We start from the raw sequence: 9,381 nt of genomic DNA on the forward strand, positions 1-9,381 counted from the left end.
CATCGCTTTGTACGCAAGCGTAAAAAAAACAACAACAACAAATGTTTATTCTTTTATTTTATTTTTTAACCCTACATATATATCTCTCTGTCTGTCTGCAACACTATAGTTGCATATGTGTGTGTCTCTGCTGTGGACTTATTTGCGAAGAAAAAAAAATGTCATGTTTTTGTCACCAATAGTGGTTCTCTGTCCTTGTTTCTGCGTATATATACTTATGTATATGTATATCTGTGCGTGCGTGTGTGTGTGTGTCTGCCGCGTGCTGCGTGGAAATATCCCTCTCTTCGTGTTCCGTCTGGGCGCCTGCCGCCGGCTGTTTGCCACCTCACACGCTTGCGCCTCTCTTTGTGTCTCTCTGTGTGTGTAGTTGTGGGACGGGCGTCGTCGTGATTCACAGGAAGGCGGGGGCGTGGAAACCACGGAGTAGCCGCCACGCACAGCAGTGGAAGAGCAAGGCCCAATAATATTAACCGTCTGTCCCCGGCGCCTTGCTGGTGCCCTGTCGTTGCAAAAGGAGGACGAAGGCAAAGAAAAAAAAAGAGAGAGAGAGAGGAAGAGGAAGGGGAGCGGGTGTGAGGGAATTGTAGCCGCCTGCCGTGACAGCTGATGTCCGCGGGGAAGCGCGGCTCCGACCCACTCGAGCGGGGCAGGGGCGGTGGACGATGGGCGCCGCAGCGCAGCGACCCCCGACGCGTGGCCGCGGAGGAGGACCACGACGAGTACGAGGAGCGGCGGCGCCCCCACGACCATCGCAGCCGCCAGCGCCAGCAGCATCACCTCAGCAGCGGGGGCACGCGGCGCCCCAGCAGTCGGCACGAGCGGCGTCGCAAACGCAGCCGCGGCCTTCGCGCGGACTACGACAGCGCGAGTGACACGAGTGCGCCCAGCGGGGACTGGGAGGAGGCGCAGCATCACTCGCATCGCCGCCGCACACGGCAGCGGCGGGAGTCCTCGCCGCATCGACGACATCGTCACCGTCGCCGCTCCGCGTCGTCGTCGTCGTCGTGCGGGCGTGGCTCGCGTCGGCCGCAGCGTCAGCAGGAGCAGCGCCGGCCGGGGGACGAGGAGCCGCGCGGCACAGGGCGACGAGCCCGCATCGAGGAAGATGCCCCGCGGTCTGTCACCCCCACTGCGGCAGAGCGGCGTCAGCAACAGCTCCTCTCCGCGCTGGACAGCCAGCTTGCCTCCTATCGAGGCCGTGGCCGTGGCGTCGTCGCGGCGAACTACAACGACGCAAGCAACGGCGGCAGGACGCAGCATGAGGGACAGGGGCAGGGCGACGCCGCAGCTCCATCTACACGCGTTGTGTTGTACGGCGTGGACCTGGGCGTGCAGCCGTGCCACCTGAACTCCATGCTGGAGCAGCTCGTTGGGCGGCGGCCGTTAAGCGTCTTCCGCCCCGCCGCGGTGCTGCGGCAGTCTTTTTGCGACACGGCACCGACGGGTGAGGGAGCCTCGCCAGGGACACTGCCGGTTGGTGTTGGCGCAGACAGTTGTCTTCGCTTGGGGCTTTACGATGTGGGTGGCGCCGGCGGCGTGGTGGTGATGGAGCTGCCGCGGGATGTTGTGCTTGTGGAGTCGGCCGTGGCGGCGCTGAACGGGGCGTACGTCAACGGAAGTCCCATCGCGGCGGTGGCGGGGTGTTGAAGCGAAACAAAACGAACCTGTGGGAAGAAGAAATTGTGTGTGGAAGGGGAATGCAAGCGACGAGGTGTCGTTGCCGCTGGACGTGGGCAGGGCAGTGGGTGGGGCTGTATGCCGTGTGCATATGGATTCTGTCGGTTGCGCCTGCCTGGCTTCTGCCAGCCACTTCCTGCCTGGCTTCTGCCAGCCACTTCCTGCCTGCTCATCCCTTTCCGTGCGGGCACACGCCCGTGCTTCGTTGGCGGCGGCTTTTACCTTACTCTTCCTCTCTTCCCTTTCCCCTTGCCGAGTCCGTGTGTGTGTGTCTGCCTCAGGAAGAGTAGGAAGCGGGGTTGTGGGCGGAGAAGCGTTTGTTCCCCCACCCACCCCCCACCCCCGCGGCAGCACATCACACACCGGGGCAGCCTGCGCAGCGGCCACTACTCCCATCGTCGTCGACAGTGCCATCGCCATCGCCATCGCCGCCCACGCGGTGCACGATACTCGCACGCGTGTGTAACGGCACACCGACTCCCGTCGCAGATTGTTTAGAACCCCGGCGGGAGGGAGTGCGAGCGGGCGCGCGTGCGGGTTTGCGGAGGCGGGGTGATGCTCTACAATGAGGTGCTGCACCCCATCAACGTTGCGCGGCTGCTGTACGACGTGCTTTGCGTCACCGTGAGCTCCTTCAGCCCCGAGACGCTCGTGCGCAAGCGGATTAAGCGTGCCCCGCGGGGCGGCAACGGCGCCGCGGAGGAGCAGCAGCAGCAGCAGCAGCAGCGGCGGGGTCGCCCGACGCAGCGGTCGAGTCGGCCCGGCAGCCGCACGGCGTCGGCCAACACAAGCCTGAACGCGTCGGTGTACACCAGCGGAGAGCTGCCGCCGCCGGTGCCGAACCGAAGTGCGACGGATGCGTCCCGCTCGCACCGCAACCGCAGTCGTAGCGGCGGCCGTCGCGAACGCGGCCCCGACGGCAGTGAGCAAAAAGGCTGGAGGCACTGGCGCAGCATTGATGTCACGAAGCAGACGGTGCTGCTGATGCACGTGCTGCGTGCCGCCCCCGTCGCCGTCCTCCGCTTCTTCTGCCAGGTGCAGACCGATGCGGAGACCTTGCCGCTGCTGGACTTCAGCGATCTTGGTGCGACCGCGCGGCGTCTGCTGTGCCTCAGCGCGGACGCGGTGTTTGCGCCCGGCTTTGCGTTCCCCTTCCTCACCGCACGTTTTCTCTTGGGCGTCGCCCAGCAGTACCTGATGGAGCGCGTCTTTTTCGAGACCAACCTGGTGGTGCGCAACCTTCGCAGCCGCCGCGCGTGGCGCAAGGCGCTGGGGTGGGCGCTGAGCCTCTCCGCCCACGCGGTCACCGACCCCGTCGCGTTCAGCGCCGTGACCCCGATTCTGCTCACCCGCGTGCGCGACTTCTCGCCGGTGTCGGGGCCGCTGCGGTACACCCCCGCCGGCGTCAGCAAAGGCCTCGCCGTGGGCTTTGCAGGGGTGACGCTGGAGATGTTGATCGTGCCGGCCGCCTCGCAGCTCTGCCAGCGCGCCATTGTGGGCATCGCTGACGCCACGGAGTACCTGCTGCTGCGCCGCTACGCGCGGCGGGGGACGAGGGGCGGCGGGGCCGCCAACCACAACGACGACACCGCGAGCCAAGTGCAGAGCGAGGATGAGCGGGGGGACGGCGTGAGGAGCGTGGCGGGCAGCCTGAACAGCAGTCGCGTGTCGCTCAGAGAGATGGCGGCGGCGGCGGCCGAGGCGGCTGCGAGGGTGTCACGTGAAGGACCCGGCGCACACGCGGCGCGGGCGTCGCAGCCGCTCGACAAGCGCAAGCTCGAGGAGCGCCTCCGCCGTCGTCTAGAGGCCGAGGAGCGCAGGCGGGCGGAGGCGGAGGTTAGAGTTATTTGGCGAGCCATCATCTACCGCGTCTGCTCCGCCCTCGTTGCGCAGTGCCTTGTGCAGCACCCGTTGACGGTGCTCGCCCACATGTTATACGGCCGTGCGGTGCTGAATGCCACGGGCCTGCTGACGTTCTGCGACGACGCCCCTGCCGTGCCGCTCACGTGGCAGGCGTACTTGCAATTCCTGCGGCGCAGCTTCAGCGTTGAGGCTGGGGCGGAGCAGAGCAGCGGGGTGCGGGTGGTGGAGCTGCTGCGCAGCATCGGTGGCTTCGTCGGCTACGAGTTGAGCATGGTGCTCGGCAGCATCCGTCGCTTTTCGACGCGGGACACGGCGATTCGTGCGCTCGTCGCACGCGCCGAGGAGAGGCGCACACACAGGGGCAGCCGCGGCGAGGCCGGGGCCGTCCCCTCCGCCATGGAGAGCGTCGAGCTCATGCTCTTGTCGCTCGCCTCCCTCTCCCCGCTCTTCACGGCGGTGCAGTTTACGGCCATGGAAAGGCTGCTAGGGTTCTACGTGGACGTCTGGGTGCGGCTGCGGGGGGAGTAGGACGGCGAGTCTGGCCCCTCCCCCCCCGTTTGCACGCGCTCCTGCTCGCACACGCACACACACACACGTCACTGGCGGCGGGGCGCGATGTTCGTTCGCCCCGGAGAAAGGACAAAAGAAAAAGGAGAAGGAAGAAAACAAAAACAACAAAAGGCGGGGCGGCACACGGTAGATGCATGCAAGTTCGTTTGCAACGCAGCGGGAACGCCGAGAAGCGGCGGTGGAGAAAGCAAAACGAGGTATTTCTTAGAGTTCTTTAACACACGAGGCAAGAAAAAAAAAGAGGGGGAAGAGGAAGAGAAAAAAAAAACGAAAAGAAAGAGAAAACCCTTGGCGTCAGCCTCGGGGTAGCGTCTGCGGTGGTTCGGATGGACTGTTACATAGACGCACACCCCTTCCCGCATGTAGCGCACGGGGGGGTGTTGCCACTACTACTACTTTCTACTTGCTACTGTCGTTGCTGGTTGGATGTGCGTGTGCAGGGGGTTGCGTGGAGGTGCAAGGGCGAGGGAGGCCTGTGCGCTGTCCTGTCCCTGCCGCGTGTCAGGCCTCACTTCTTTCTTTGACACCATCAGTTGCCGCTTTTTCTTTTGCCGTTGTTTTGCCGTCTTCTCTCTCTGTTTCTGCAATGTCTGTGCTCCTTTTCGGTGCCGGGGCGCAGCTTGCAGGAGCGGCTGGGCGGCGGAGCAAAAGCGAGGGGCACACACACACACACACAGGCATATATATAGAGAGAGAGAAGGAGGGCGGCACAAATGCCCAAGAAGGACCTTTTCGCAAGTTCCTCCTCCGACGACGAGGATGACGGCGCGGGCGGGGAGGCGTTGGCGCAGCAGATGGCCGCCGCCGCCATGCGGGAGCGGCGCCGCGACCCGCACGCCTACGCCCCCTTCTCCGCCGGTGAACAAAAGCGGCGGATGACGGCGGCGCCGCACGAAGCGGTCCCCAGCGACGGCAGCGGCAGGGACGACGACGACGACGGCATTCGCATCAACAAACAGTACGCCACGAAGTACGAGGAGGTGAAGCGGCGGAAGGAGCTCCAGCAGCTGACGGAAAAGTACGGCAAACGGCTCCGCGGCGGCGACGCGGCGGAGGACGAGGAGGACGACGAGGACGACGAGGCCGTGCTGCTGACGGAGGAGAAGGAGTTGGCGTTCGCCAAGGCGTTCCTCGCCATTCGTCGCTCGGCCGTCCAGCACGCGGGGCCGCGCCCGCCGGGGGAGGCGTCCGCTCCCGACGGCGAGGGCAAGGCGGAGGAGGCGGCGCTGGGGCCGCAGGCCGCCTTTTTCCCGCCGACGGAGGAGCAGGTGCGGGAGAACACGGAGATCTTCGCGCGGTCCGTCGCGCGGAAGCGGGAGCAGCGGAAGAAGTTCACCCTCGCCGACGAGTACCGCCGCGGGGTTGAGGCCCACGCGGGCGCTGGCGGGGACGACGGTGAGAACGGGCAGGAGTCGCCGCCGCCGCAGCAGCAGCAGCAGGGGAACCGCCGCATTCAGCCGCAAACCGCCAAGGAGCGTCAGCTGCGCGAGTGCTTCCTGCAGAGCGTCGCGGAGAGCACGGAGACGTTTGCTGTGCAGCCCGTTCTCGCCCCGCAGCAGCAGGGGCAGGAGGGCGAGCAGGAGACTTCCGCGAAGGCGAAGCGGTTGCTGGAGGGCGCCTTCGCGATCCGCGACACGGGCGCTGGCGCGACGGCGGCTGACGACCCCGATGAGTCCTTCCTGCGCGACTTCTTCGTGGGGGAGCTGTGGAAACCGGAGAATAACAGGCGGCGACGACAAAAGTTGACAAAAATGAACGCAGACGGTGAGGCCGACTCCCATGCGGACGAAGAGGACGATGAGGAGGAGGAGGATGGGAACCACTACGCCGCGCTGGCCGAGTTGGCGCAGGCAGAGGCGGACGAGCGCTTCTACGCCGATGCCGAGGCGTGGGAACGGGCCTACCAGGACCGCGCCTACCGCCACCAGGAGGAGGAAGCCGACCACGTGCAGACGTTTCCGCGCGCCATTGGCGAAAACGCCGCCGGGATTTTGCGCAAAAGCGTCCGGTCCTCGCGGAAGGACGCCCGGCTGCGCAGGCTGGAGCGGATGAAGGAGCTGCGGGAGCAGCAGGTGGCGGAGCTGCGGCGGCTCAAGACGCTGAAGCGGCACGAGATAGAGTCGCAGCGGGCCCTCATCGCCTCCGTCGCCGGCATCACGAGGGGGCAGGAGGGAGGGCTGCGTGGCAGGAAGGAAAAGGCGGGCCCGCGAGGGGACGACGGCGACGACGAAGAGGCAGCGGCGATGGCCCGGCTGCAGGCCCTCTGGAGCGAGAAGGACCTTGAGGAGGAGTTTGACCCGCAGAAGTTCGACCGGAAGATGGCGCAAATCTTTGACGACGCCTACTACGACGAGGACAACGTCGACGAGGAGGAACTCGCCTTCTTTGAGGAGGCGGAGGAGGAGGCCGGCGACGGCGACGACGACGACAACGGGGCGACGGCGGACGGCGAGAGCGGCAGCGCCACCGGCAGTCCGCGCGGGGAGGGAGAGGCGGAGGAGCCGGCGTGGTACGCGGCCCACTCGCTGGAGGAGGCGGCGGCGATGACCACCGGGAGCCCGACGGACCGGGCGCGGGCGAAACGGGCGGCGGTGCCCGAGGTGGACGACGCGCTGGCGCTGCTGTACCCCTCCGCCGTCCTGCAGGCGGCAGAGGCGGACCGCTCGCCAGGGGGCGGGCGCCGCGAACGCATCGAGCACATGCTTCAGCAGCAGAAGCAGGGGACTGCAGGCGAGCAGGGCGCCAGCGGCAAGACGGGGGAAACCCTGCAGCGGCTGCAGGCGGAGCTGGAGAAGAAGGAGACGGAGTACTGGCAGCTGCACCACGACGCCACGCTGGACGGCGGCGCCATCAAGACCCGCTTCAAGTACCGCCAGGTGGCACCGGAGGACTTCACGCTGAGCGTGGAGGAAATTCTCGCGCGCGACGACCGGCAGCTCAACATGCTCGTCCCCATGAGCTGCTACGCGGCGTACCTGCGCGAGGACGCGAACCGGCGCGATCGCCTAAAGGTGGAGCGGCGACGGCAACGCGGGTTCCGCGAGGTTGCCCCCACGCGCAGCTCGCGCCGCTACGGCGACGTCGCCAAGACGGCGCTGGTGGACGTTGACATGCCGGCGGAGGAGGGGGAAAAGTGGTCGGAGGCCGTCCGCGGGGGGCTGCGCCGGCTGCGCGAGTCCGCCGCTGTGGACGCGGACGACGGGCACGGCGGGGACGGGACCCGCCACGGCAAAGGCGCCGCAAAGCCCCAGCAGCAGCAACTGCAGGAAAAGAAGACGACGCATCCGCACAAGAAGCCGCGCTACGAGGGCGAAGAGGGCGGCGGGCTGCCGCGGCGTGGCGGTGGTGGACCTGTTGCTGCTGGGCGCGGCAGCGGTGGCCGTGGTCGCGGCAGAGGACGCCGCGGGCTCTGAAGAAGGATTCGCAAGCAACTAAGCGAATATCCCTCCTTAATAAAAGGAAGAAAGGAAACGTGTTTGTTTTTGTCCTTTCTAAGATAAAAAAAAGTATGCATTATATATATATACACACAACTGAATGAAGTCACTCGGCGTGTGAAATTTCATTAGGCGGTTAACATCCTTTTTCTCCTTGTCGTTGTCGCCGCTGCTGCTGCTGCTGCTGCTGGTGGTGGTGGTGGTGGTGTGTAGGCGTCGCGTCAGTTTGTCTCCCGCGCCGCACCACACACACACAAACACGCATGCCCAGCTGCCTTCTTCTTTCTCTCCCTCTCTGGCGCTTGTGGCCCGCAGCAAGACAGTAGCGTGTGTAGAGCAGTGAGAGGACGGGAGGGGTCCGCAAGGCGAGGAGGCGCCAGCAGCACACACTCGCCCGCCGCAGTGCACGATGCGCCGCCGCCCCGCCAGCGAAGAGACGGAGGAACGCGAGGACGCCTTGGAGCGCGTCGGGCTCACCGTCAGCCGGCGAACGTGGCCGGTCCGACACGCGGCGGCCCCAAAACACGCCACCGCCGTCGCTGAGGGCACTGACACGAGCCACCGGAGCGGCAGCAGCTGCGACGCCGCGCTGGGCGATGGGCTCACCGCGACGATGACGAGCAGCTCCACGCCGCGGCCCAGCACGCTGACGGCACGGGCCTCGCCCCCGCCAACGAACGGCGGACGGCAGAATCGCGAGATCTCCGTCGACATTGTGTGGGGAGAGCGCGACGAGACGGCGGCGCCTGCGGGCGCCCATGCCGCGAAGGCGCGGACGCCGTCAACGGTCCTGACCCGCGCGCCGCGGCCGTCGCCGGAGTGGAGCCACGCCGCCGCCTCCCCGGCGATCGTGCGCCGCCGTCTCTCCCTCCACGAGGAGGGCCGACGCAGCGGCACCGCCGCCACCCCGGCGATGGCAATGGCAGTGACGCACGCGCAGCACACGCCGTCACCGGCGGCGCGGTTGTCGGTGGCGACGCCGACGCCGACGCCGACGCCCTGGCACCGCATGCCGCCGTTGCTGCCTGTGAGAGACCCGCCCACGGAGTCGCGCGAATTGTCAATGCGGCCGGGCTACACGTTGCCGAGCCCACGCACGCCGCTGTGGACCGCGCTGGAGGAGGAAGACGAGGAGGAGGAGGTGGTGGTCGGCACGCACGAAGGCGCGGTGGTGGGACTGCCGCTGGCGCGCCGCCCCTCCTCCTTCGCCCACCACGCCCCGTCGCCGGACAACGTACACGCCGCCAGCGACGCGGGACAAGGACCGCGGGAGCCCGAGGCGCACGCGACGGCGGGGCACAAGCGAGCAAGGCAGGCAGATGAGGAGGTGCGAAAGGCGCAGGCGGATGCGTGGGTGGCGGAGATGCAGAGTTTCTTTGCGCGCCTCGAGGAACGGCCGCTGCTCACGGTGACCATCGACGACTAGCCGCACAGCCCAGTCGCACCGACTGCACGCGTCCCATGCCTCCAGGGAGAGAGAGAGAGAGACTCACTCCGTGGGTGAGGAAGGCTGCGTCGCATGCACAAAGAGAATTACATGCATCTGTAGACTACGCACAGGGAGGTGGAGGGTGGAAATACATATTGATAATAATAAGAGAAATTGTGGGAGAGAATGAGAGAACGAAATAAATGCAAGCATTCGAGCGGGAGTTTAGGCTGCCCGTTTTCCATATATGACCTTGGAAGTTTTACTTTTGTTGAGTCTGTGGCGTTGGTGTCTTGGGGCAAACAACGCACACCCCACGAACGCGATGCCACAAGGGAATAGAAAATGAAAAAGGAAAAACAGAAGTGGTGTCAAGGCACACAGTACAGAGAGAGAGAGAGA

The 9,381-nt window shown here is 65.8% G+C and overlaps 4 protein-coding genes across 4 annotated transcripts, besides 10 other annotated features; all 4 read left to right on the forward strand.

Moving 5' to 3' along the window:
* Positions 1-218: 218 nt before the first annotated feature.
* Positions 219-258: a microsatellite.
* A 254-nt stretch (positions 259-512) lies between these two features.
* Positions 513-569: a sequence feature (GA-rich).
* Positions 542-574: a sequence feature (G-rich).
* A 35-nt stretch (positions 575-609) lies between these two features.
* On the forward strand, positions 610-1,650 carry Tco025E_06740 (uncharacterized protein; the record flags this gene model as incomplete). The annotated part of the gene is made up of 1 exon (XM_029373612.1): positions 610-1,650. One exon carries the CDS (start codon positions 610-612, stop codon positions 1,648-1,650), a length of 1,041 nt encoding a protein of 346 aa, XP_029226354.1.
* Positions 1,651-1,789: 139 nt separating this feature from the next.
* Positions 1,790-1,849: a microsatellite.
* Positions 1,850-2,072: 223 nt separating this feature from the next.
* Positions 2,073-2,110: a microsatellite.
* Positions 2,111-2,235: 125 nt separating this feature from the next.
* Positions 2,236-4,071, forward strand: Tco025E_06741 (uncharacterized protein; the record flags this gene model as incomplete). Its single annotated transcript, XM_029373613.1, has 1 exon — positions 2,236-4,071. One exon carries the CDS (start codon positions 2,236-2,238, stop codon positions 4,069-4,071), a length of 1,836 nt encoding a protein of 611 aa, XP_029226355.1.
* A 48-nt stretch (positions 4,072-4,119) lies between these two features.
* Positions 4,120-4,138: a microsatellite.
* A 220-nt stretch (positions 4,139-4,358) lies between these two features.
* Positions 4,359-4,398: a sequence feature (A-rich).
* Positions 4,399-4,771: 373 nt separating this feature from the next.
* Positions 4,772-4,789: a microsatellite.
* A 37-nt stretch (positions 4,790-4,826) lies between these two features.
* Tco025E_06742 (protein KRI1) lies at positions 4,827-7,526 on the forward strand (the record flags this gene model as incomplete). The annotated part of the gene is made up of 1 exon (XM_029373614.1): positions 4,827-7,526. One exon carries the CDS (start codon positions 4,827-4,829, stop codon positions 7,524-7,526), a length of 2,700 nt encoding a protein of 899 aa, XP_029226356.1.
* Positions 7,527-7,715: 189 nt separating this feature from the next.
* Positions 7,716-7,758: a microsatellite.
* Positions 7,759-7,959: 201 nt separating this feature from the next.
* Positions 7,960-8,976, forward strand: Tco025E_06743 (uncharacterized protein; the record flags this gene model as incomplete). The annotated part of the gene is made up of 1 exon (XM_029373615.1): positions 7,960-8,976. The coding sequence occupies one exon, from the start codon at positions 7,960-7,962 to the stop codon at positions 8,974-8,976; it is 1,017 nt and encodes a 338-aa protein (XP_029226357.1).
* Positions 8,977-9,019: 43 nt separating this feature from the next.
* Positions 9,020-9,038: a microsatellite.
* Positions 9,039-9,381: the final 343 nt, after the last annotated feature.

The sequence above is a fragment of the Trypanosoma conorhini genome (genome assembly GCF_003719485.1).
Source record: "Trypanosoma conorhini strain 025E chromosome Unknown Tco_14.4_contig_00472, whole genome shotgun sequence".
Classification (NCBI taxonomy): domain Eukaryota; phylum Euglenozoa; class Kinetoplastea; order Trypanosomatida; family Trypanosomatidae; genus Trypanosoma; species Trypanosoma conorhini.